Source organism: Suncus etruscus, chromosome 10 (genome assembly GCF_024139225.1).
Source record: "Suncus etruscus isolate mSunEtr1 chromosome 10, mSunEtr1.pri.cur, whole genome shotgun sequence".
Lineage (NCBI taxonomy): Eukaryota > Metazoa > Chordata > Mammalia > Eulipotyphla > Soricidae > Suncus > Suncus etruscus.
The window spans coordinates 15,537,461-15,564,590 of NC_064857.1; the positions used below are offsets into that span (position 1 = coordinate 15,537,461).

The 27,130-nt window shown below is 39.9% G+C and overlaps 1 protein-coding gene across 2 annotated transcripts in view; it reads right to left on the minus strand.

The window, feature by feature from the left end:
* The window catches only part of CHMP4C (charged multivesicular body protein 4C), a 39,223-nt gene extending 12,958 nt beyond the window's left edge, over positions 1–26,265 (minus strand). For both annotated transcript variants that reach the window (XM_049782033.1, XM_049782032.1), the window contains exon 1: positions 26,001–26,265. In XM_049782033.1, the coding sequence (XP_049637990.1) occupies positions 26,001–26,190 (190 nt within the window). In that variant the 5' untranslated portion in view covers positions 26,191–26,265. The remainder of the gene's footprint in view (positions 1–26,000) is intronic.
* Positions 26,266–27,130: the final 865 nt, after the last annotated feature.

Genomic DNA, 27,130 nt, shown 5'->3' on the forward strand with positions numbered 1-27,130 from the left:
GCATGAGGCTGTTTAACTTCCAGGTGTTAAAGTGTTTCTTCTGAGTCCCTTTGGAGTTCACAAATAATTTCAGAGCCTTGTGGTCAGCGAAGGTAGTCTGCAAAATTTCTATCCTCTTGATCTTATGGAGGTATGTTTTATGTGCCAGCATGTAGTCTATCCTGGAGAATGTCCCATGTACATTGGAGAAGAATGTGTATCCAGGTTTCTGGGGATGGAGTGTCCTATATATATCCACTAGGCCTCTTTCTTCCATTTCTCTCCTCAGGTCTAGTATATTCTTGTTGGGTTTCAGTCTGGTTGACCTGTCCAGTGTTGACAAAGCCGTGTTTAGGTCCCCCACAATTATTGTGTTGTTGTTGATATTATTTTTCAGATTTGTCAGCAGTTGTATTAAATATTTTGCTGGCCCCTCATTCGGTGCATATATGTTTAGGAGAGTGAATTCTTCCTGCTCTACGTACCCCTTGATTAATATAAAATGTCCGTCTTTGTCCCTTACAACCTTCCTGAGTATAAAGTTTGCATTATCTGATATTAGTATGGCCACTCCAGCTTTTTTATGGGTGTTGTTTGCTTGGATAACTTTTCTCCAGCCTTTTATTTTGAGTCTATGTTTGTTCTGACTATTCAGGTGCGTTTCTTGTAGGCAGCAGAAGGTTGGATTGAGTTTTTTGATCCATTTAGCCACTCTGTGTCTCTTAACTGGTGCATTTAGTCCATTGACGTTGAGAGAAAGAATTGTCCTGGGATTTAACGCCATCTTTATTTCAAAATTTGGTGTGTCTTTTGGGTAGTCTTGTCTTAGATTAGGTCTTTCAGTTTTTCTCTTAAGACTGGTTTTGTGTCTGTGAAGTTTCTGAGCTGTTTTTTGTCTGTGAAACCATGTATTCTTCCATCAAACCGGAAAGTGAGTTTTGCTGGGTATAGTATTCTGGGTGAAGCATTCATTTCATTCAGTCTTGTCACAATATCCCACCACTGCTTTCTGGCATTGAGCGTTTCTGGTGACAGGTCTGCTGTAAATCTCAGGGAAGCTTGCTTGAACATGATTTCCCCTTTTGATCTTGCTGTTTTCAGAATTCTGTCTCTATCTGTGGGATTTGTCATTGTGACTAGGATGTGTCTTGGGGTGGTTTTTCTGGGGTCTCTTTTGGTTGGTACTCTTCGGGCATGCAGGATTTGATCACATATATTCTTTAGCTCTGGAAGTTTCTCTTTAATGATGTTCTTGACCATTGATTCTTCCTGGAAATTTTCTTCCTGGGTCTCTGGGACTCCAATGATTCTTAAGTTGTTTCTGTTGATCTTATCATAGACTTCTATTTTCGTCTGTTCCCATTCTTTGACTAATTTTTCCATTGTCTGCTCATTTGCTTTAAGTTTTTTGTCCAATCTCTCCTGCTGTATGGAATTGTTATGTATCTCATCTTCCACAGCACCAAGTCTATTCTCAGCTTCTGATACCCTGTCCCAGAGCTTATCCATTTTGTCATTCACTTCGTTTACTGAGTTTTTCAGGCCTGTTAGTTGACATGTTATTTCAGTTTGGAGTTTTGTCATTTCTGCCTTCATATTTTCTTGGTTCTTATTAGTGTTCTGTTCAACTCGATCCATGGTTTCTTGGAGTCTGTTGAGCACCTTCCATATTGCTAGTCTAAAGTCCTTATCTGAGAGGTTGATTAGTTGTTCAGTCATTATCTGGTCCTCAGAATTGTCATCTTCATTCTCTATGTCTGATGCTGGCCTGCGCTGTTTCCCCATTGTCACATTTGTATTGTGGGTTTTTCTACGTGTTGTAGTGGTATTCATTGTCTATATGATGTAGGCAGCACACTCCTCTGGCTCCTCCCTTTCTGGATGGGCTGACTTGCCTCTAAGGGAGGGGAGTCCTCCGTGGATGAAGCCTCACACTGGGTCAAATCTTAGGCCCGAGCATGTAACAGAGAAGACAGTCCAGAGAGAAATGTTTGCTTCTGTGATATAGCGCCGTTCTTAGTGTGATTTTTCCTTCTTGTTGCAATGGAGTTCTTTCCTTAGAAAGAGTGCACGGCCGCGTAGCGAAGCGGAGCGGCCGTGCTCCTCTGAGCCTCTTTTTGCCCCACTCGCAAGAGTTTCACGCAAGAGGACAGTAGACAGACATAGACAGGTCACACTCACAGTCTTTCACAGCTGAGCCCCACTGGGCCGGTGTACTTTCGCGGATTTTCCCCGCCTGGTGTCACACACAGGGAGCCAGCTTTTGCAAAGGATAGCCGGTTTTTATGCTCTGAAGTCCCTCCCTGAAAATGGCGTCTGGGCGAGCGAGGTTTCTGGAGGCTCTTTTTGCCCCACTCGCAAGAGTTTCACGCAAGAGGACAGTAGACAGACATAGACAGGTCACACTCACAGTCTTTCACAGCTGAGCCCCACTGGGCCGGTGTACTTTCGCGGATTTTCCCCGCCTGGTGTCACACACAGGGAGCCAGCTTTTGCCTGTTTGTTGATTTTTAAATTTCATTTTTTTAAGAATTGATATTTGGGGCTGGAGAGATAGATGGAGGTAGGGTGTTTGCCTTGCATGCAGAAGGATGGGGGTTCCAATCCCGGCATCCCATATGGTCCCCAGAGCCTGCCAGGAGCGATTTCTGAGTGTAGAGCCAGGAGTAACCCCAGAGTGCTGCTGGGTGTGACCCAAAAAAAAATTGCCAATACTAATAATTTTATAAAGCCCGTTGTTTTACATTTTTTTCCAGTTGACATTTTGGGGCACACATCTCTCTCTATTTGATGTGTGTGACTGCTAAAATCTCCATGTCTTTATTTATTTATTTTTCATATTTTTATTGCTATTTCTTTTTTTGGGTGGAACACACCCTATGGTGCTCAGGAGCAACTCCTAGTAGTACTGGAAAAAATCTGGGATGCTAAAGATTGAAGCTTGAAACTCCATGCATGTATGCATGTTGCATACAAAGAATGAAACAACCCATTACACAATCGCTCCAGTCCCTGCAGCTCTTTCTTCTTTTTTTTTTTTAATGTGATACTTGAATTTCTTTAAAGATAATATATCTATTTTAGATAGATAATATTGTCTATCTTTTGGAGCTTACATGATAGCACAACAGTAGGGCATTTGCCTTGCACATGGCTGACTCAGGACAGACCTGGGTTCAATCCCCATCATCCCATATGGTCCCCAAAGCCTGTCAGGAGCGATTTCTGAGCACAGAGCCAGGAGTAACCCCTGAGTGCCACTGGGTATGGCCCCCAAAATTATCTATCTTTCCTCAGATTCAGTTTATTTTTGGTAATCCATTTTTCATCATTAGCTTTTCTCAACTTGCTTCTGCTTTTTTTTTTTTAAAGGATCAAGTCAAGCCAGGAGCGACTTCTGAGCGCATAGCCAGGAGTAACCCCTGAGCGTCACCGGGTGTGGCCCAAAAACCAAAAAAAAAAAAGAAAAAAAAAGAAAAATTAGGAATTTTTTTTTAATCTAACTAGCTGTTTTATCTAACTTGCTCTATGATACCTCCTGGGAGACTTGTTCCAAAAGGAAAATGGATAAAACCCTTCAAGAGAAATGGGTGGAGCAGGTCAATTGGCAGGTTTCTTGTTTTGAACAGGAAGCAGAGAGGCTGAGGCTTTCTTCTGCTGCTAAATAAAGACTTAATTTGATTGTGGAAACATTTTCCTGTTTCTCTCCTAAGTAGTCCCTTTCCTGACCCACACCACAACCTCTTCTGTGGAGATCCAGGATATCTGTTTCTATTTATGCAACACCATAATTTAGGTCCTTGTTGAGTAGCAAGTAGATCTTCGTTCTAAAACAGCTTTTAGGTTTCCAGGACTTTTTCGGAGTGAGTGTGGACACCCTCCCTCTAACTTTCTTGTATTTCTGGAAGCCCTGGAAGCTAAAACCAGGTCCTACAAATGCAGTCACTGTGTCTGCATTTGGCCAGCTGCAAAGAATCACTCTGTTCTCAAAAGATGTAAACCAAGCCATAAAAACTTAGAGACCAGTCCACAGCTGAAAACAGCAATCTCAGGACGTGAGCCAAGTCCTCACCCTGCCAAAGATACACCAGCTGCAACCAAAACCCATTGTCCCATGCCAATAGCCCTTCATCACACTCAACCATAGAACTCTGCAGAGATGCCAAACAGACGTCTAGATACCAAAACTCCAGGTATGCCAGTATTTGGGCTGATAGTTTCAAAACCTTTTTGAAGTGTGTGTGGCACCCTTCCCCCCAACCCACCTTCTCATACTTCGGAAAGCCCTAATGCCAAAACCATACGTCACAAAAGTTGCCGTATCAGCTAAGAGCTAAGTATGCCTACATTGCATGATCCTATACTAGGGGGCACAAAAACTCCAAATTGTTTTTCAGTACTCTCATCCCAGTAATATCACAGCAAATTAGATTTCAACATGGATTTAAAGTTAACTAATGTTCAGAAACAAAACAAATAAAAATCAACTAGCCACAAATCTCTTAACAAACCCCTGACAATGACTTAATGATCTTATCTCTAGGTATATTTAATTTTATCAAAAATTTTATTACTGTACTTTTATCAAATAATTTTATTTCCTTACCTAGAAAGAAGCAATATAAAATATATTATTTTATGGCTGCCAAGGGGGGAGGCTTGAAAATGAGTGGGACATCTAGGGACAATGGTGGAAGGAATTTTACATTGGTGGTGGAATTAATCTTGGAGCCAGTGTATTATGAACACCTATTGGACACATGGTCTTTAAAGTAACTTATGTAAAAGTAGATTTTAGGGCTTAGAGAGATAGCACCAAGGTAAGGTTCTTACTTTGCACGCAACTGACCCCAATTCAATCCCCAGCAACACATCTACAGCCTTGAGCACCAGTAGGAGTGATCTCTGAGCACAAAGCCAGGAGTAAACCCTGAGGATTACTGGGTGTGTCTCAAAAACAAAGATAGTTTTTAGGGTCTGGAAGGAGAACTCAATGGGAAAGAGCCCATGTCTTTAATGCAGGAAAACCCAGTTTGACACCCAGCACTACATGATTCCCCCAAGCATTGCAAGGATTGGTACCAACCAGAAATATGAATTGAAGATTCAGCATAGCCAAGTATGGCCCTAAAATATATCCTTCTTTTGCCCCCTCCCAAAAGTGGCAAATTTCTATCAACTTCTACTTTGGAGATTTAAACATAAATTCAATTTAAAAAGCTTTTTTGTTTTGTTTTGTTTTGTTTTGTTTTGCTTAACCGTTAACTTAAGACAAATGAAAACAATACTGTTCAGGGGGTCAGAGAGATAGCATGAAGGTAAGGTGTTTGCCTTGCATGCAGAAGGACTGTGGTTCAAATCCCGGCATCCCATATGGTCCCCCAAGCCTGTCAGGAGCGATTTCTAAGTGTAGAGCCAGGAATAACCCCTGAGCGCTGCTAGGTGTGAGCCAAAAAAAAAAAAAAAATTCTGTTCAATTGTTTTGTTGGGAATGGGAGCTCAAAAGTAATGTTCAGGGCACCCACTCACTGACACATCAAGTGATTTTCAACCAGATCAAGATCAGGTATGAAGATAATACTGCAGTGACAGAGACCACTGGATCACACCTGGAATGGCTCAAGAGACCAGCCAGTACCAGGGATCAGATACGTGTGAGACACGTTCCTTAAGCTCTATACCAGTCTCCAGTGCACTAAACCAGTTCTTAACAAGTGACCTGACATAATGGCCTTCCTACAGCATCACACTCTCACACTGATCACACACTGGAGACTGGAATATAGGGTTTTACTGTCACCTGAAGACTAAGCGATAGATGGTCTGTGCTACCACTCTGTGAATCTATTTCTGCTGTCACTTTACTACACTGTACTGTCATTATCTGTAAAGTTAATTCTTCTCTGGATCCCCTGCAATAATTATAAGCTCTCTGTGAAGAGAGCATATGATTCATCTGGAGTATTCCTAACACACAGCTAATAAATACATTCCAGAAACAAACATTTAACATGCAATTGTTTCTGATGCAAACTTTTTAAGTGCTTTAGATGTATTCTGAGATCATTTCCTTATTCACAGAAACCTCAAGAGTAAGTGCTATTATTGGCACATTTTATAGAGGAGGAAAGGAATGGATATTAAATGAACAAATTTGATAAATCTGTACAACTAATGCATTGGTATAATGGAAAGAGAATAGCCTTAAAGATCACTACATGAACCTTGATTCCAAGACTTAAGAGATGTATTTTCTGGGCAAATCACCTCTCTTCTCTGAGCTTCAGTATAGGAATGGGGCTAGATGATTATTACAAGAATCGGTGATAATTTCTGGGACATACTTAATACAGTTTCTGTTCCTGATGAACACTTAGCAACAAGATCCTATAATTAATGGTTATTTATATAACATCATTGGTAAGTTCACATTGTCCTATTTATGAGTACATTGGACAAAATTCACCTAGTAATTCATCAAAACTCACAATAACAAATACATGAGAAACAACTCCACATTTTAATAGATGAAGCGCATAATATTTCTCGGCAAAGTAATCTGAGAAGACACACATCTCCACCCAGCTTACTCAGAAATGGAATGTTTAAAATGGTCTCCTCCCTGTATTGTCAGACAGGTTCATTGCCTTTATTTGAACTTAAAAGGTACCCATTGATTAAAAGCAGAACATCATTCATTTAATATTCTTGAGAAAAAATGTTCATGAAACGCAGGCCATGTATCCTATTAAAAAGTTAATTTTCCATGACTTCTGGAAATCAAGAAAAGCCATGTGTTAAGAAGTCTGAGATTCTGGAAACATCCACATTCACACTTTAATTCTACCATTAATAATTAATGACTGGGCATTATAACTTGGTTAATAACCTTTCTCTGCTAAAGCAATACTTCCATGCTTGAATAATAAAAATAACAATGACAGCAAAGTTTGTAGAACAATAGAACATTGTGCTCTGGAGGCAGGTTACTTTCAAATCTGGACTCAGCCCTTTATATGCTTTGATAAGTGGCTTACTGGAAAGTGGGAATGTAACTCCTTTTGGTGTTGAGGTCAAAGTGAAATGTTGTATGCCAAGTATTTAGTCCAGTACCTCGTACTTAGTAAGTGATTACTAAATATCAGGATCATTATGAACAGATGACATCATCTTATTGCCACTGCCAACATCTCCTTCACAAAGCTGTCAGACATATATAACATATATAAAAAGTAAGTAGATCAGAAATATTGTAACAAATGCCCAGTGGCAATAAAAACAGAATTGGTTTCATCAAGAAGCTTAACATGGGGCGATGGAAGGGAATAGAAGGATAATGGAAGGGCCACAGTGGTGGCACAGCGGGTAGGGCGTTTGCCTTGTACATGCTGACCTAGGATGGACTGCGGTTTGATCCCCCAGCATCCCATATGGTCCCCCCGGCCAGGCGCGATTTATGGGAACAGAGCCAGGAATAACCCCAGAGCTTCACTAGGTGTAGCCCAAAAACAAAACAAAACAAAACAAAAAAAGGATAATGGATATAAGTGGACACTCTGGGGGAAGTTGTGTACTAGATTCTGTTATGTATGAAACCCTATTATTAACAATCTTATAAACCACAGTACCAATCTCAGAAATAAATATTTTTCTTATAATGAAAGAGAAGTACATAGAACAGTAGTTGTCTTCCACATTGAAGTCTTCCATACTGAAGACACATGTGAAATAATTATAAAAAATAAAGAAATTGTGTTTCTACTTTTTCAAAAAAAAATAAATAAATAAACCACAGTACCTCACAATGCTAAAATAAACTATATGACAGGCACTGCGTGGTTTAATGCTGAACTTTGTAAATAACTATATGTTATCAATAAAATAAGTTCTATTCTCGATGTAATTTTAAATGTCTAGGTTAACATAAAGTTTCCTCCCATCAAAATATTGGGGAGAAATTTGAAAATTCACCAAGGGCTGAGATCTCAACTTTCACCTCATAAAGTTCCAATTGCCCTCATCAGGGCAACAAACTCCAGGCCAGGCAAATCGTTAACCTAATTGGGAGCAGATAGAGCTTAAGGGAGAAAGACCAAAGGGTTAAGGCTTTTGCATTTTTATTTGTGTGAGAGAAAAATAAGTTTTGCTTTAGTGTAACACAAAAACACGGTTCAAGAATGATATACATTGGTCTCATGAATGAAAGCCAATAGTAAAATGAAGGTGATCTGGTAGCCAGAAAAGCAAAAAAGCATTATCAAGGAGCCTAGAGCAGTGGTGAGGGTTCAGGTTAGATCTGTGTTCTTTTCCCAGCACAACATAGATTTCTAAACATGACCAGCTATATTACTGGAGCCTCCCACCCCCAATACCATGCTTTGATGCTAACACTGACTGGTATGGCACTGTTGGGCTCAAGTAGCATTGAATTCTCAGGCCCTTGCATTGAAAGGCTCAATCTAGCTGGCTGGAAATAGCTACACACACACACACACACACACACACACACACACATACACACACACACACACACACACACATACACACACACACACACACACCACATCTCATTTAACAAAACATAGTTCCAGTTCTGCAGCAAAATAGGACATGCAGATTAAGGTATAACTTTCCATATGTTCACAAGAAGCAAGTAATCTAGACTTGAGGGCTAAAGAGATAGTAAAGCAGTAGGGTGTTTGCCTTGCATGCAGCCGACCTCAGAGGGACCTGTGGTCCCCCAAAGCTGCCAGGGGAGATTTTTTTAGTAGATTTTACAGACTTTCTCACCCTTTCTTTTAAGTTAGTGTGACACTTTGAAGTGTGAGTTAGGAGTGATCCCTGAGCTCCATTGGGTGTGGCCCAGAAACCAATCACTCAATCAATGAATCAATCAATAAAGTTTAAAAAAAAAAAAAAGAAACTAGACTTGAAAACTTACACAACAAAGCCAGACCAGATCTAGCTCCAGAACATTTCTATCTGCTTCTGTCTGGCATAGGAATTTTCTACCAAACATTCAAACAAGAAGCCTTTGTCCCAAAGAGCCAAGAAGAAATATATATATAGAGCCACCCTTCCTACGTGAGCCACTTTTGAATGAAATGACATGAGCACGGGCCCACCCAGATTTGACCTGGCTGGCTTCCTTTTGAAATAATTAAATTGAAAAAGAAACAAATGAATTTTTCTAAAAAAAAATGTACAATAAATGCTGTTAATTGACTCCTCCTGATTTGGCAAAAAAAAAAAAAAAAAAAAAAAAAAAAAGGAGCCTATTTTCAGATCCCTATAATTGGACCTGTGCTGAAGGTACAATTCAACCTGCCCAGCTCCTGTGTGTTCTTTAGCAGCTGGTGGAACCTGAATAACAGTCTTTCTAAAACAAAAGAGCCTAATGTATTCTTTTGTAACTGAGAATCAGTCAGGGATTTTTGTCTTCTCAGGTAACAGCCATGTTCCTTTAACAAAGGACACTGTTCAGTACCACTGCTAAAGGGAATAAAAGATCTTTCTGAAGCCTGCTGAAGATGGGGCTAAAATCTACCAGAAATAAAACTAGACTATCTCCATTTAACTATTCTTCCGGAGGGCAAAGGCTTTCAACCACCTATGCAAAAGATATTAAAGCATTGCTGTTTCATTGCTTATAAAAATGGACAGGCTTCTTGACTTTAAAAGCCAATGGTCACTCATTCAGGATGTAGAATTGGGCCTCTTTGTGGATTGTAAAGAGGGTAGGGCACGGAGCTGACCAAAGCTTGATTCACTGTACTACATATGATCCCCTCTGATATCCCACTTCACCCCTGAGCACTACCAGGAGTGAACCCTGAATGTAGAGCCAGGAGTAAACCAGGAGTAAACACCGCTGGGCATAGCCCAATAATAAAGAAAAGAAATATATGTGTCTCCTTAATCTATTCATTGGCAAAATAATAGAAGGGCCTTGTAAACTGTCATATCCACGACTAAAGAAAAATTTGTGAAATATGAAACTGTATAAAAACATCATTATTTTCCCTCATGACTGGGTGATCTCTAGAGAATGTCTGATGGATGAGGTTGAGAAATTATCCCCCAAACAAAATGAAGAGCAATCCCAGAGTGCATGTAAGATACATCTGCTATACATAATATACCAGGTTATTGACTGTTGTTAGCTAATAATCAGCTTGTTTTATTTGAGAAATTTTGTAAGCCTTTGTAGTCCTTACAAACAAATCACTATATTCATTAAATGATAACTTCTACCTATTTATTCACTTTGTTTTTGTAATCAAAAGTCAAAATCTGGGGCTGGGTGGTGGCGCTAAAGGTAAGGTGCCTGCCTTACCTGCGCTAGCCTAGGACGGACCGCGGTTCGATCCCCCGGCGTCCCATATGGTCCCCCAAGCAAGGAGCGACTTCTGAGCGCATAGCCAGGAGTAACCCCTGAGCGTCACCGGGTGTGGCCCCCCCCAAAAAAAAAAAAACCAAAAGTCAAAATCTGAATAAACTTCATCATAAGTCTTTTACAAATTGAATAGAAAAATGATTTTGTTCAAAGTCTCATATTAAATGGGGAAGAACTTGGTAAACACTACAAAATTGCAACATTTGGTCCAGAGAGATAGCACATCTATAGGGCGTTACATGCAGCCAATCCCTGAGGGATCCGGTTCGATTCCCGGCATCCCATCCTGCCAGGGCTATCTCTGAGTGCAGAGCCAGGAGTAACTCCTGAGCACCGCCGGGTTTGGCTCAAAATCCAATCAATCAATTAATCAATAAAGTTTAAAAAAATTTTGAAACAATACCAAGGCAAAAAGGAATAAGAAAGAGATGTAATGGGAACACAGAGGTGGGGACTTTAGTTATATTGGGCAAGTGGGAGAGTAATATATCTATACATCTAAATCAAAGACAGCATCCTGAAAACATGAGATCTAAGCTGAAACAGGAAACTTTGTAATGTGCCTGACAAGGAAGGTGTCAGGGAATGACAGATTATGGGAACAATGGTGATAGGAGTTGACACTGATGGTGAGATTGGTGTTGGAATATTATATGCCTAAAACATAGCCATCAATAACTTTGTAAATCACAGTTCTTTAACTAAATTTTTAAAAAAAAATGTAATAGTACTGCAGGTAAAGTGCTTGCCTTGCATGCATCCAACCTGGGTTTGAAAATGCCAACCCATAGAATTCCCTGAGTACCTCTAGGAGTGTTTCCTGGGTGCAGAGTCAGGAATAAATCCTAAGTACCACCAGGTATAGCTTCAAAACAAACCAAACAAAATAACTTTCCAGTTTCTTTCTTTCTCTCTCTTCTCACATCTCCCTTTTATTTTAATAAAAGCTACTTTGCTTCACTAAAAATAAAATATAAATATTCTTCTTTATAAATATATTCTTTTATTTAAGCCTTTTCTTTTGTGACCACCACCCCCAAGGATTTCTCTGTAAAATGTTGATCTTACATTGTTAAATACAATCCAAACATTCAACAATAGAGTAATCAACAGAATGATGGCGTGAAATACACAGATGGTTACTCTGATTATTTAAATAGCACTAAAACTCTAATGTATTATATAACTTATATTAAGCCCTGCCATAACATACCATGCATAGAATTAAAAAAAAAATACTATTGAAAGGTGAGGGCTGGAAGGACCAGCCCATGATAGGAAGCTGACCACAAAGAGTGGTGAGTCCAGTTAGAGAAATAACTAGACTGAGAAATATCATAACTTTGTCAATGAGTGAGGCAAGTAGAAAGCCTGTCTCAAATACAGGCAAGGGGTAAGGGAGGAAAAAATTGGGGAGGCCTTGGTGGTGGGAATGTCACACTGGTGTAGGGAAGTATTCTTTTTAATAACTAAAACCCAACTGCAAACATGTTTGTAATCATGGCGCTTAAATAAAGACATTTAAAAATATTACTAATAACCTTGAAACTATATATATTCTTTAATTGAATCATTGTGAAATACAGATGCGAAGATTTTCATGATGGAGTTTCAGTCAGAGAATGTACAACACCTTCATCAGTGCATATTTCTCACCACCACCAATGTCCCCAGTTCTCGTTCTCTCTCTCTTTTTCTCTCTCTTTTCCTTTGAGACACTGTGGTTTGCACTACTGTTAATGAAGAGGTATCATGCCAATTACTTTATCTCTTTTAGCACCCAGTTTTTGTCCACAGTGAGCATTTCCAACTCCCGCTGCCATCGTGATCACTTCTCTGCCCCTAACTACATTTTCCCACTATTTGAGGCAAGCTTCCTACCATGAACTGGTCCTTCTGACAGTCCCCCCCAAAAATGCATATCTTTTCTTCATTTTAGTCACTCTACAAGTGTATACTGGAGATCTACCACATGCTCAGAACATATTTGGTGATGAGTGGGCAAAGAAATAGGATTTGGGCCTCAGAGAAAGCAAAATATAACATCAAAATTCAGTAAGTATTTATTAAACACATGGATCTAAGGCATTGTGTAAAAATACATTCTTTACCTCAGGAAGTAGTGGAAAGAGAAGAGGAACAAAAGATATGATATAGTGGTTACACACCAAAATGTATAGCTTGATGAAGGGTGAGGTAATGATGTGGATAAAAACAGTGACTCTCTCCACATAAACCTTGGCATACAGCTCAGAAATGAACATGAATAACAAAAGGTATTATGCAAAGTATTCCTCCCAGCCCTCACCCGTTGGGCAAATTGCACATAAATAAAGTATCTGATTGAACTATATGAAAAGCCAGGAGCCAAAACCTCAAAATAAATTAAATTATATCAGACAACAACTCACCACGATAGGTGAATTTTATATTGAAGTCTCGTCAGTATTAAGTGGAATAAAAATGGTAACTAATAAGTTTTAAGAGTAGAACATAGAAATAGCAAAGCAGATGGCCAAGAAAACAGCAAAAAGAAAAGAAAAAGCAAATAAATTCTAAGGAGAGGCTGGAGTGAAAGCACAGCAGGGAAAACCCTAGCCTTGCAATGCAGCTGGCCTAGCTTTAATCCCTCGCATTTCATATGGTTCCCTGAGCCCACCAGGTGTAATTCCAGAGTTCAATGCCAGGAGTAACCCCTGAGCACCACTGGGTGTGGCAGGGAAAAAAATTAAAATAAAGAGAAATTCTAAGGGAAGGGTGTCAAGAAGAAGAACAATGACGTAAATGAATCCGCAAATGTTGGACAGAATCTCTAAGAATGAATTGATGACTGAAAAATATTTTAAGGGGCCGGTAAGGTGGCACTAGAGGTAAGGTGCCTGCCTTGCAAGCGCTAGCATAGGACGGACCGTGGTTCAATCCCCCGGTGTCCCATATGGTCCCCCCAAGCCAGGGGCGATTTCTGAGCCCATAGTCAGGAGTAACCCCTGAGCGTTACAGGGTGTGGCCCAAAAACCAAAAGAAAAAAGAAAAAAAGAAAAATATTTTAAAATGTAAAACTTATAGGGGTCGGAGAGATAGCATAGAGGTAAGGCGTTTGCCTTTCATGCAGAAGGTCATTGGTTTGAGTCCCGGGATCCCATATGGTCTCCCCAGCCCGCCAGGAGAGATTTCTGAGCCTGGAACCAGGAGTAACCCCTGAGAGCTGCCGGGTGTGACCCAAAAACAAAATGTAAAAGCTTATAAAGTGGATGGTCAATGTTCTTGCCTATCTCTGGAGAGATAGTAGATAGGCCAAAGAAATTAAAGTTATTTTCTAACAGAAGCAAAACACTGTTCCTAATGCTAGTTTATTGTTACTTTTAGAAATGAGGCAATTCTTACCACAAAGATGTTATACAAGAGACTGTTGGAGAAGGTTAAGTGTAAGTAGGCCATGATCTAAAGGTGCTCAGCTTTGAGTTGTCAAAGAAAGAAGAAATTTCTTCAGAAAAGGTTATTTTAAATAGATATTGCCATTATTATTCTTACAATTAATTGCATCCAAATTCAACTACCAGGCATGTAGGTTAATCTCTTAAGAGAAGATATTAAATATATTCATTAAGAATATATGAATTAGGTTATTTTTCTTAATGTTCTTTGGCTGAAAGTTCCAAGTTAAGATATCAGCAAAGAAAGAGAGAAAGAAAGAAGAGAGAAAGAGAGAAGAAAGAAAGAAAGAAAGAAAGAAAGAAAGAAAGAAAGAAAGAAAGAAAGAAAGAAAGAAAGAAAGAAAGAAAGAAAGAAAGAAAGAAAAAGAAAGAAAGAAAGAAGAAAGAGAAAGAAAAGAAAAAGAAAGAAAGAAAGAAAGAAAGAAAGAAAAGAAAAAAGAGAAAAGAAGAAAGAAAGAAAGAAAGAAAAGAAAGAAAGAAAAAAAGAAGAAAGAAAGAAAGAAAGAAAGAGAAAGAAAGAAAGAAAGAAAGAAAGAAAGAAAGAAAGAAAGAAAGAAGAAAGAAAGAAAGAAAGAAAGAAAGAAAGAAAGAAAGAAAAGAAAGAAAGAGAAAGAAAGAAAGAAAAAGAAAAGAAAGAAAGAAAGAAAGAAGAAAGAAGAAAGAAAAAAGAAAGAAAGAAAAGAAAGAAAGAAAGAAAGAAAGAAGAAAAGAAAGAAGAAAGAAGAAAGAAAGAAAAGAAAGAAAGAAAGAAAGAAAGAAAGAAAGAAAAAAGAAAAGAAAGAAAGAAAGAAAAAGAAAGAAGAAGAAGAAAGAAAGAAAGAAAGAGAAAGAAAGAAAGAAAGAAAAGAAAGAAAGAAAGAAAGAAAGAAAAAAGAAAGAAAGAAAGAAAAGAAGAAAGAAAGAAAAAGAAAGAAAGAAAGAAAGAAAGAAAGAAAGAAAGAAGAAGGAAGAAGGAAGGAAGGAAGGAAGGAAGGAAGGAAGGAAGGAAGGAAGGAAGGAGAAGGAAGGAAGGAGGAAGGAAGGAAGGAGGAAGGAGGGAAGGAGGGAGGAGGGAGGGAGGAAGGAGGGGGGAGGAGGGAGGAAGGAAGGAAGGAAGAAGGAAGGAAGGAAGGAAGGAAGGAAGGAAGGAAGGAAGGAAGGAAGGAAGGAAGGAAGGAAGGAAGGAAGGAAGGAAGGAAGGAAGGAAGGAAGGAAGGAAGGAAGGAAGGAAGGAAGGAAGGAAGGAAGGAAGGAAGGAAGAAAGAAAATCACAAAACCCCAAGAGTCCCACCATTGATTCTCATGTATCTTGGCTGACACTGCATTCAAGGGCTGGAGGATACATTGCTGCTCAGACCATATGATGGTCACTGAAGGAGGTGGGGCAAAACTGTCTGTGTTCAGGTTAGTACTTACTCTGTACTCAGGAATCATTCCAAGAGGTTATCAGGATTTTATATATAAAAAAGGCCCTTCACCAGTGCAACATTCCTATCACCAAGGCCCCAAATGTCCCTCCTCCTCACCCAACACTGGCCTGTACTCTAGACAGGCTTTTTTTTTATATATATATAAAATGCTAAACAATAATTTTTTTTAAAAAAAGGAGGTTATCAGGGGAACAAATATGGTGCCAGGGATCCGACCAGTTTGACAGTTTGCAAGGGTGTGATCCAAAAACAAAAACAAGAATGCCTTTTGGGGGAGGAGTAAATCCCATTAAAGCCAAAATAAATAAGTCAATAAATCATTTCCCTTCTGATGCCAGAATTCCTAATGTGTGATAGAATAATCACTTTTTTCTATTCCATAATTTTAAAATCACCATTCTTGGGGCCAGAGTCAAATCAGATGTGCCCCCCCTTAAAAAAATAACACTGCACTGCTGTGATAATACAGCAGACTGTAACTCTTGCATTAACACAGAAGACTATGGTTCAATCCCCAGCCCTATATATCATCCTCCTGGCCCACCTTTATCCTTGAGCACAAAGCCAGAAGTAATGCCAGAGCACAGCTGGGTATAAACCCCCCCCTTAAAAAAAAAAAAAAGAATGACTATAGCACAGAAACACTATACTCAAATTTAGAATTATTTTAAAAATAAATCCATGAAAAACAGAAGCCAATATGAATATACAAATTACCAAATTAATCTCATAAACTTCATTTCCTTGAGTTTAGTAGGTGCTAATGCAGGAAACTAGGAGAGGCCAGAGAGATAGCACATAGAGTTATACTGGGATGAAGTCTCTGCCAGCAGGTCATGAGGCTGTCCTTTATTCCATCTGACTCAATTTTTTTAATATTTTTTTATTTAAGACATTGTGATTTACAAAGTTATTCATAATTGAGTTTTAGACATACAATGTTACAGTACCAACCACACTACCAATGTTAACCTCCCCTCTACCAATGTTCCCAGAGTCCGTCCCAAAGCTCTACTCCCACCCCTTCATTGTTCCATCAGAAGAGGCAACTTTATAAGTTTTATTGTTAAAGTTTGGATCTCATAATTTTTGTATTGCTGACTCTATGCTTTGAATATTTAGTTCTGTCCCTTTTTATTTTTGGAGGGGGTTGGCCCACACCCAGCAGCGCTCAGGGGTTACTCCTGGCTTTGAAATCACAAATTGTTCCTGGTAGGCTCGAAGGACCATCTGGGATATCAGGAACCGAATCTGGGTCCATCCGGATGAGCTGTGTGCAAGGCAAATGCACTACTGCTGTGCTATCTCTCCAGCCCTAGTTCTGTCTTTCCTTAACACCACCAATATGCCTGAATCTCCTTGATCCCTGTCCCCAGTTATTTTACATATATCTCTCCCCACCACCACTTTATTTCGCTTCTTCTGCTGTGCTATCTCTCCAGCTCTAGTTCTGTCCTTTCTTTCTTTCTTTTTTTTTACTTAAGTAAATATTTATAATGAGCCTACTATGTGGCAGGCTCAGAAGTTACAGATTGTACTTGCATAAGACAGTAGCTTTTCTTCTTCTTCTTCTTCTTCTTCTTCTTCTTCTTCTTCTTCTTCTTCTTCTTCTTCTTCTTCTTCTTCTTCTTCTTCTTCTTCTTCTTCTTCTTGTATTTTTGGGTCACACCTGGCAGAACTCGGGTTACTCCTGGCTCTATGCTCAGAAATCACTCCTGGCAGGCTTGGGGGACCATATGAGATGCCGGGATTCGAACCACTGTCCTTCTGCATGCAAGGCAAATGCCTTACCCCCATGCTATCTCTCCGGCTCCAGCATTTCTTTTTTTAATATCTTTAATTAAACACCTTGATTACAAATCTGATTGTAGTTGGGTTCCAGTCATGTAAAGAACACCCCCCTTCACCAGTGCAACATTCCCATCACCAATGTCCCAAATCTCCCTCCTCCCCACCCCCCACACCTGTACTCCAGACAGGCTTTCTCCTTCCCTCATTCATTCACATTGTTATGATAGTTCTCAGTGTAGTTATTTCTCTAACTGCACTCATCACTCTTTGTGGCGAGCTTCATGTCGTGAGCTAGACCTTCCAGCCCTCCTCTCTTTTGTGTATGAGAATTATTGCAAAAATGCCTTTTATTTTTCTTAAAACCCATAGATGAGTGAGACTATTCTGTGTCTATCTCTCTCAGTTGTCTTTTTTTTTAAGCATAAATAATGAGTTTATTTTTACCCTTAAAATGTTATAATTTGGGCCCGGAGAGATAGCATAGCAGCGTTTGACTTGCAAGCAGCCGATCCAGGACCTAAGGTGGTTGGTTCGAATCCTGGTGTCCCATATGGTCCCCCGTGCCTGCCAGGAGCTATTTCTGAGCAGTCAGCCAGGAGTAACCCCTGAGCACCGCCGGGTGTGGCCCAAAAAACAACAAAAAAAAAGTTATAATTTGCTATTCTTTTAGTTAAAGATTTTAGTAAAATATTAATAAAAATTAATTAATGTAAAGATAGTTCCATACTCTCTTATAAGTATATAAACATTTTATGAATCCACACATTTACAAGCCACACTATGTAACTTTAATTACTTATTTCATACACAATATTTGATTTTTTATGTTATAAGCTTTTTTAAAATTTATTTAAAGAAAAATACATCACATCGTTGAGACAATTGATCAGAATACATTTGTTTCAGAAAGAACAAAGACAAAGTTATTTTAGAAAGTTCTGTCCTTTCTTAACACTACCAATATGCCTGAATTTCCTCAATCCCTGTCCCCAGTTATTTCACATATGTCTTTCTCCCCTCCACCTATTTCTATCCTTCTCACCAAACTCTGGGACCAAGAATGTTTTAGGCAACACCCTTTTAAAATCCTGTATACTTACATGCAGTTATTTTAAACATTACACATAAGTGATGTTATCCTGTATTTATTCTTCTTCTTCTGGCTTATTTCCTTTTAATATGATATATTCCAGTTCCATCCATGTTGCATCAAATTGCATGATTGTATCATTCCTTACAGTTATGTAGTATTATATATATACATATATATAGGGATTTTCATGTTTCATTCATCTGTTGTTGGATATCTAAGTTGATTCAAATTCTTAGCTATCATATTGAGTGCTGCTGTGAATAATGGTGGGCATGCATCCTTTTGGATGAATGTTTTTCTGTTCTGAGTAAAATTTCTAGGTCATGTGGCAGCTCAATTCTGAGTCTACTGAGAATCTCTATACTTTTCCATAGGAGTTGAACAAGATAACATTCCCACCAGCACTGAATGAGATTTCCTTTTTCACCATATCCCTACCAATACAGATAATTCCCAATATTTATTTTTGTTTGGTTGAATTTGGTTTTGGTTTTGGCTTTGAACCATATCCAGTGGTCCTCAGGGCTGAGGCTCTGTGCTCAGAAATCAATCTTGGCAGGGCCGGAGGTCCTTATGGGATGCCACAGATTGAACTCTGGTAGGCTGCGTGCAAGACAAACATTCTACCCGCTGTACTATTGCTCCAGCTCCCCGTTCCCAGCATTTTTTATATGTTCCACTGTCACTGGTATAAGATATTACTACATTGTTGTCTTGATTTAGATTTCCCTAATGATAAATGATAATGAGCATTTTTTTATGAGTCTGTTAGTTTTCCCAAGAGAAGTGTCTGTTCATTTCCTCTCCCACTTTTTGACAGGGAAGTCAAAGATTCTATGAAACAGAATCTGAGGCAAACAAAACACTTTGTTGTGATATCTGATTATAATTTAAATACCAAAATATTCAGAGACCCTTTATTTTTTCACAGTTGGCACTACAATGCAATCCAAAAGAACAGCCCTAAGAAAACTAATTCAAGTGGCTAATGGTCTGTCAGAAATATTCCTTTGAAATAAACAGAAGGCAAGATGAACAGATATTTCTCATCCCAATATGTGAGTGATAATGAGAGAACAAACAATAAAGATGGATGAAGGGAAATAAAGAATCTGGAACTGCTCATGTGATAGTAACTCACAAATTCTCAAAATAAATTGCCATCAAAATCATGGAGTTATAAATACAAAATTTAGATTTCTGGACCTATGTTAAATCTACTAAATTTGACTTGGGATTTCTGTGCTCAGGGATTAGCCCTGGCTCTATGATTGTAGGTCACTCTGAGTGGTGCTCAGGGAGATCATATGTGATACCAGAGGTGATGGAAGAGGGTAAATTTCATGAAACACAAATACAAATACTTGCTATACTCTCTCTCTCTCTCTCTCTCTCTCTCTCTCTCTCTCTCTCTCTCTCTCTCTCTCTCTCTCTCTCTCTCTCTCTAACTAACTAAATTTTTATTGATTTTAAAAGAGTACCATATTTTCTGGCATATAAGACGACTTTTGAAACCAAAAAAAGTCAACTGAAAATCGGGGGTCGTCTTTATGCCGAATATATCCCAAAAAGTGTTTCAATATGCCGCTAAACGAAAATTGTCTGAATATTGCTACAAAACGAATTTTCCAACTCGATCCTACACCGATCACTGCCAGACTGCTCAGACAGCCTCTCTAACTCAGCCAATCCAAGCAGGCTTTTGATGCATGCAAATTAGACACTGTTCTGGACCCGAATCTACACTGTCAAAAGTCTGCTCAGATTGGCCAGAGTCAGAGAAGTAGTCTATGACAGTATAACCTTTGAACCTTTGCTTGTTGTGATTGGCTCACTGTGGTACATACAGTTGCAGCAAAGGAACGTAGGCCTAAACCTACGTTTTAACTGCAAAATTAGGGGGTCGTCTTATATGCCCTGTCGTCTTATATGCCGGAAAATCGGTAATTATGAAGATGTATTTATTTTAACAAGTATCCTTAAGGAATGTGGGCTATTTAGGGGACAAGGTTGCTTTTTGTTTTGTTTTCCAGCTACATTCAGAGATACTCAGGGCTTACTCTTGGTTCTGCATTTAGGATTCATTCCTGGCAGGTTTCAGGGAATCATACAACATAGCAGTGATTGAACTTTGGTTGGCTAAATCTACTGTCTCCAGACCATTCTTAAAGAATTTGGATGGAAGTCAGTGATCTAGTGATCACATTTAGAGAAATTATTTTAAGAATGAGAATGCATGGTGTTGAAAGATAGTACAAAGGTTTCCTGTCTCTATCACAGCTAATCCTGGGTTAATCTGACATCTCATGTGGCCCACAACACTGCTAGGAGTGAGCCCTGAGCACAAAGACAGAAATTAGCCTTAAGCACAGTCCCCTGTGATTCAAAAACAAAAAGAGAAAAGGAAGGAAGGAAGGAAGGAAGGAAGGAAGGAAGGAAGGAAGGAAGGAAGGAAGGAAGGAAGGAAGGAAGGAAGGAAGGAAGGAAGGAAGGAAGGGAGGAAGGAGGGAGGGAGGGAGGGAGGAGGGAGGAGGGAGGGAGGGAGGGAGGGAGGGAGGGAGGGAGGGAGGGAGGGAGGAAGGGAGGAAGGGAGGAAGGGAAGGAAGGAAGGAAGGAAGGAAAAAAGGAAGAAAGGGAGGGAGGGAGGAAGGGAGGGAGGGAGGAAGGAAGGACGGGAGGGAGGAAGGAAGGAAGGCAGGGAGTAAGGGAGGAAGGAAGGAAGGAAGGAAGGAAGGAAGGAAGGAAGGAAGGAAGGAAGGAAGGAAGGAAGGAAGGAAGGAAGGAAGGAAGGAAGGGAAGGAGGAGGGAGGGAGGGAGGGAGGGAGGGGGAGAGGGGGAGGGGGGAGAGGGGGAGGGGGAGAGAGAAAGAGAGAGAAAGAGGTCACCAGGGAAGTGATCTCTCCCAAGGGAACTTCTATCCTTTGGGATACTGAGGTCTATGTCTGTCTCATATAACTCATATAACCTGGGCTGTGCTTTTGCTCTCACTAAAGTGACAGTTAACTGACACGAATGTGGATTCTCCTTACACGGAGTTTTTCTGGTATCTAATATCTGAGCTTGCAGAATTCAGCTTTATTAACTGTAAAAAAAAAAAAAAAAAAAAGGCAAAATCATGAGCCCAAGTATTCTAACTATGCTCAGATGCTTCAACTATGAGGTAAACCAATGGGGATGGACACAAACTTCTACTCCACAGAAATCCAAGTCTTCTTCCTAATTCTAAAAGCAAATTCATTCTGGCAACAAACAGCCTGGACTTTTCAGAAAGCTAGCTTACTTAAAGAGCAGACGTTCTGCATGAGGTTCCCTTCATCAAGATCTCTGCTTTGGAGAAATCACAATAGCACTAGACTTTCAATGGACTCTGGTCTAATGATAGTGGTGAGAAAGCATAATCAAATTATTTCCTTCCTTTTTCTTTAGTTTAGTTTATATTCTCAACTGTGATCTGTTATCACTACAGATTGCATACAACCCTTTCCACACAGTGACATATGAATTTCTTGTTACATATATACAGACAAGGTATACAACCAGAGAGGCAATGAGGATGCTAAGTGAAGGGGGTTCTCTCTAAGTATCACTCTCACCTCGTCTCAGACCTGATGTCAGTAAGAAAATCTCAGTTCAAGAGATGACAATGGGAAGGACCTGGAAAGAGACCGTTCCCCTCAAATATTATATGGAGACAGATGGAGTGGATTTATTAACTGCTATGAAAAAAAAGGTGATTTCGGAGAGCAGAGCCAGGAGTAACCCGAGTGCCACTGGGTGTGGTCCAAAAACCAAACCAAAACAAAACAAACAAAGAGAAAAGGCAGAACAGAGCTGGGAATCAAACCTAGAGTCTACTTAAAGCACAGGCTCTTAAATATTTTCTCTCCAATGTGTCAAAAAAAATTGGATCAAGATATTCTCAGTAGGGCCGGAGAGATGGCATGGAGGTAGGGTGTTTGTCTTGCATGTAGAAGGACGGCGATTCAAATCCCAGCATCCCCTATGGTCCCCCGAACCTGCCAGGAGTGATTTCTGAGCCAGGAGTAACCCCTGAGCACAGCCAGGTGTGACCCCCCCCCAAAAAAAAAAAAAGATATTCTCTGTAAGCAAGATCCCTAGGAGCATCTTTTAGTGTTATTATTTTTAGAAGGCTTCCTAAGGGAGAGTGGCAGTGACCTCAAAGATATTCCATCAAACCAGTACAGCAGGAAGTCTTTGCCATATATTCATATACGGATGTTTTTGGACTCCTGAGTCTACCAGCTTGGGCCCTCAAAATTCTCTAAATTGCCAATCTCTGGCCTGGGTGTCAGGAAATGGAAAATGACAGGAAGTCAAGATAAACAAGTTTTATGTCTCCCCTCGGTAATATTATGAATTTAGGTTCCTAATGCCTGCATCCCAGCACAGTCAATAATATTGGCATTTATGTAGCCAGACATCAAGGTTCTTACTACATACCTAGAGTGTTGAGCGTTCTAAAATATATGAGAACACAGAAAAGAAACAAATAATTGCTATATGAAAAGTTTGCTTTTCCACAAAGCTAATTGCCTGTTTAAAGCAGAAGTTAGATCTTCTCAACAAATGGCTCTGGAGATTCTCTGACCTCCTACCAAAGTTTCAATTAAATTATAAATCCTGCTTCAATCATTATTATCCTTTTAGATTAACAGACTTGAGCTAGGACGTGTATCTTTAAATTATTTCTTCCAATTCATGCTGAGAATACACACAATTCTGCATTTCTAATATCTAATTTAAAAGCTAACTCATTTGGAAGCTGCAAAGATCATTCTGGGTTTAAGGTAACATGCCTTCATGTGGCTGACCCAAGTTTGAATTACTGTACCACATGGGGTTCCCCAGCACCACCAGGAATAAAACCTGAAGACTATACTAAGAGTGACACAAAAGCAAACAAAAATTATTACATAGTTTACCAATAAAACTTACTTATGGATTCTGATTAGTAAATTGCCAATGTTTCTGTTTAAAAAACACAGATAAGTGAGGAATTTTTGTTTCTAATATAATAATTACTTATCCACTCAACTAGTTTTGTTTATGTGTGTTAACACTTATAATTGCATACGTTGTTACATTGATTATAATGTAAATTTCATCCATTTAGCACTGACATTGTATAGTATAAAGCCCAGTAGTATGAAGTATATAAAATTATGTATGTTAAAAGTAGCTCTAGATAGCTACTTTAAAACACACCGACCTAAGACAGACAGAGTTTCAATCCCCGGGGTCCCATATGGTGGTCCCCCAAGTCAAGAGTGATTTCTGAGGACATAGCCAAGAATAAACCCTGAACATCACCAGGTGTGGCCCAAAAAACAAAAACCAAAAAAAAAAAAAAAAAATCAGTGTTTTGCTCAAGATTATTCCTACGAGGGACCTCTTTTCAACATTCTTTCCTTCCTGTGCCTCGCTCTCCTACAGATTGGTCCCCAATCTCAGGCTATAAACCTCTTTTACACATCTTTACTTATGATACCTATGGAATATTCTAGGGGCCTAAAGGGGATTATATGACACCTGATTAAGAAGCACTGCTCTAAATTAGTGTTTTTAATTTTCTAGTGTCAATTTAAAACTATTTAGGGACTGGAGCTATGGCATAGAAGGTAGGGTATTTGCCTTACATGCAGCCAACCCAGATTCAATGTCTCTGCCCCACCCCCAGCATCAGATATGGCCCCTTGAGACTGCCAGAAATAATTTCTGAATGCAGAGCCAGGAGTGACCTCTGAGTGCCATGGGTGTGGCGCAAAATCACAACAATAAAATAACCCACCAACAATTAAACAAACTAATATACTTTAGTGTCTTGCCGGTTGGAGAATCTTTCTGAAAATCAATAAAACCTCTAATATCTATTATATTACATTACTATCTTTCAGAAAGCTAATCTATGATTTTACCATTTTAGAAGCCAGTGTTAAACACCACCACCCCACCATCCCAGCTTTTGTTTATTTGTTTGAGGGCCAGACCTAGCAGTGCTCAGGGCTTACTTCTGGCTCCTGCTTGGCGATCACTCCTTGCAGGACACAAGGGACAAGATAGGGTGCCAGAGTTCAAACCCATGTGAGCACATGCAAGGCAAAAGCCTTAACCATTATGGATCTCTCCAATCCCAATCTTCCAAATAGATAAACCAATAAGTACTGAGCAACCATGGTAGATGAGCTATATACAAATATCCAAGTGGAAGAAGAAAAGCAAATGGGGGGTGGGGGCGGGGCAAACCTTGCCAGAAACTGAGTATAAATATCAGCACACATGTTAGGCGAGGAAGAGAAGGTCCAGGCCCACACTGACCAGCGACTTTTCAGTTAGTCATAATGGCATGTTCTCTTTAGAAATTGCCATGGAATAGCTTCTTAAAATATTTTCAGACAGAAAGCTAAAAATAGAAAGCAGCCTTTAATTCTAAAACAAGTTGGAACATGGACATAAAAAGATAGACGTCAGAGCAAAGGAAAAAGACATTCGGCTTATTTATTATTGGTGAGTACGAATATTAGTCAGACTTTTATGGGAAGCTTTTCAAGGAGAACTTTTCAGCAGAGTTTTCAAGGAGACATTATTCTTGTCCTGCTTTAAACACTGGCAGCGACTTTTCCCAGAGTTCAATCCAGCTCAAGGCTTTATTACCACTTAGAGAAGCCTGCCTTGAACATGCAAACGCAGGGTTTGGTGAGTGGAGTCCTGTTATTACGCCGTCTCTCTTCTGAGGCTGCCATGGAAAAGGTGCTAAGAGAAGCAAATCAATTCTACTTCTTGCTGAGGTTTATATGTTCCCTGAGTGCTATTCGTTTTAGTCTCTCCAGAGAAAGCTGTACACTGAAGAACTAATGAACCCTGGCAAAGAGTTCAAGGTACAGCAGGTATTCCAAGAATCATTCGACTCAAAGATCCTTGTGTATGCCAAAGGCAGTAAAAGAAATTTTCATGTTTAATTCCCTGATTTGGGGGGTGGAGAGGAGGATATCAGCTAAAATCTTCAGAGCAGAGAAGCAAGAATAAACAGAACACATATTTCTTTTTTTTTTTTTTTTTTTTGGTTTTTGGGCCACACCCGGTTGACGCTCAGGGGTTACTCCTGGCTATGTGCTCAGAAATCGCCCCTGGCTTGGGGGGGGACCATATGGGACGCCGGGGGATCGAACCACGGTCCTTCCTTGGCTAGCGCTTGCAAGGCAGACACCTTACCTCCAGCGCCACCTACCCGGCCCCCGAGAACACATATTTCAATGAAGATTTACATGCAAGTTACAATGTGTATATGACCTTGGAACTTCCAGCAGAAATTTTTGAAATTTAGTGTTGGGATCAGCAGCACTCGAAGTAAGATCAGGAGATCAAAAACAAAAAGTAGAATTTAAGAAAAAGATAGAAAACTATACACAAATACTTCAATGCCACAGATCAAAATGAATGCCAAAACTCATGATAAATAAATGATCTTATTAAAAAAAACATTTTTAAATAAAAGCGGTGCCATACAAAATGCCTAAGCTCCCAAAGCAAGAATCATCAATAATTATAGATTTTAATTTAAATCTTTCTAGTTTGATCATGAAGGGATTTGCATAAATGTTGAAGGTGTTTGGGAGGGGGGTTGTTTGCTTTTTGTTTATTGAAGATTTTTAATGTTGCATCGAAGTAGTCATCTTTTTCTTTACTGAGATTATGGGTAGTGTCCCTTCTTGCCATTAGGAATCTTGGCACAACTCCCTGTCATTCCAGTCCCAGGGGGTCAGTCCCCACTTCTAGAAAGACTTTGGGTGCCAATGTGATGGGGGGAGGGATTTCCCAAAGACAGGACTGGAGGTGGAAGAGTGAAGGAAGGCTCAGCTGGAATCGCATCCCTCACTTACCTCTCTTATTTTGGGAACCGTGCTTTTTGGCCAGGCTGAGCTCTCTCTGGATCCGATTTTCCAGGTACTCTTGCTTCTTGCTCAGCATCTCCTCGGTCTCCCGAAGTCTCATCAGGGCCTCTTGGGGGCTGGGAGCGGCTCTGCTCTTAGACGAGCGACTCCCTTTAAAAAACTTGCCCAACTTACTCATGGCTGCGACTGCAAGGGTGCACAGATCCCGGAGCGTAGTCGGGAGCTCCCTGGGGTCTCACCTGGGACCAGGTGAGCCAACTCGTCCTCTGATCGCAGGGCACCGTCCAAAAAGGCGGTGCTACAGAGAATCAACAAGTCAGGGGGGCAGGTGACACACTGTCCCAGGCATTTCCTGGAGGCTGGCTTGGCTTGGCCCCTCCCCTAGAAGCAGCTAAGGCTGGGAAGACCTTGGAGTGGCCCTGGGACTCCCCTCTCCTTTGAGCCTTGTGGGAATTAAGAACTAAGAGACCCACAAAACACTAGACACTCTGGCTGTGCACCAGGACTGAAACCTGAAGCTCCCAGAAATACAAATCCAAGGTGCCAGGGATGACAAAGCCGGTGCATAATTGCAAAGGCTTGTGCACACTTAGATTTAAAGGACTCTGATCCTTGCCCGCGTGTTGTGGGTGTGTTTGTCAATGCCTTGAGCACAGTGTTCCTGGTGGTGGGATTGTTGCACTGGTGAAGGGGGGTGTGTTCTATTTATGACTGAAACCCAACTCCAATTATGCTTGTAATCATGGTGCTTAAGTATTAAAAAAAAAGACCAAAAATTAATATATTGTATTCTACTCTGCACTTCCTTGCACAATGACAGATACTCAAAAATATAGTTTTTTAAAGAGAAAAAAAAAAGATTCAGAAGGGGTCAACTAATTGCAAATCTTGTTTTTATGAGGGTGTGGAGGCAATGGCTTCCAGAAGTTTTGTTTCAATGTACCGGGGACATAGTGGACAAGTGCCCTGCTGGAAGATAAGTTTGTCTCTGCGGATGTACAGACAGAGCAGAGTACTTAGTGCCTATCACTTGTCATGGATGAGTTGTTGTTGTTGTTGTTTTACCATCCCCCCATCGTCATGGATGAATTTTTTAACATCCCCCACCTGCTTAAAGT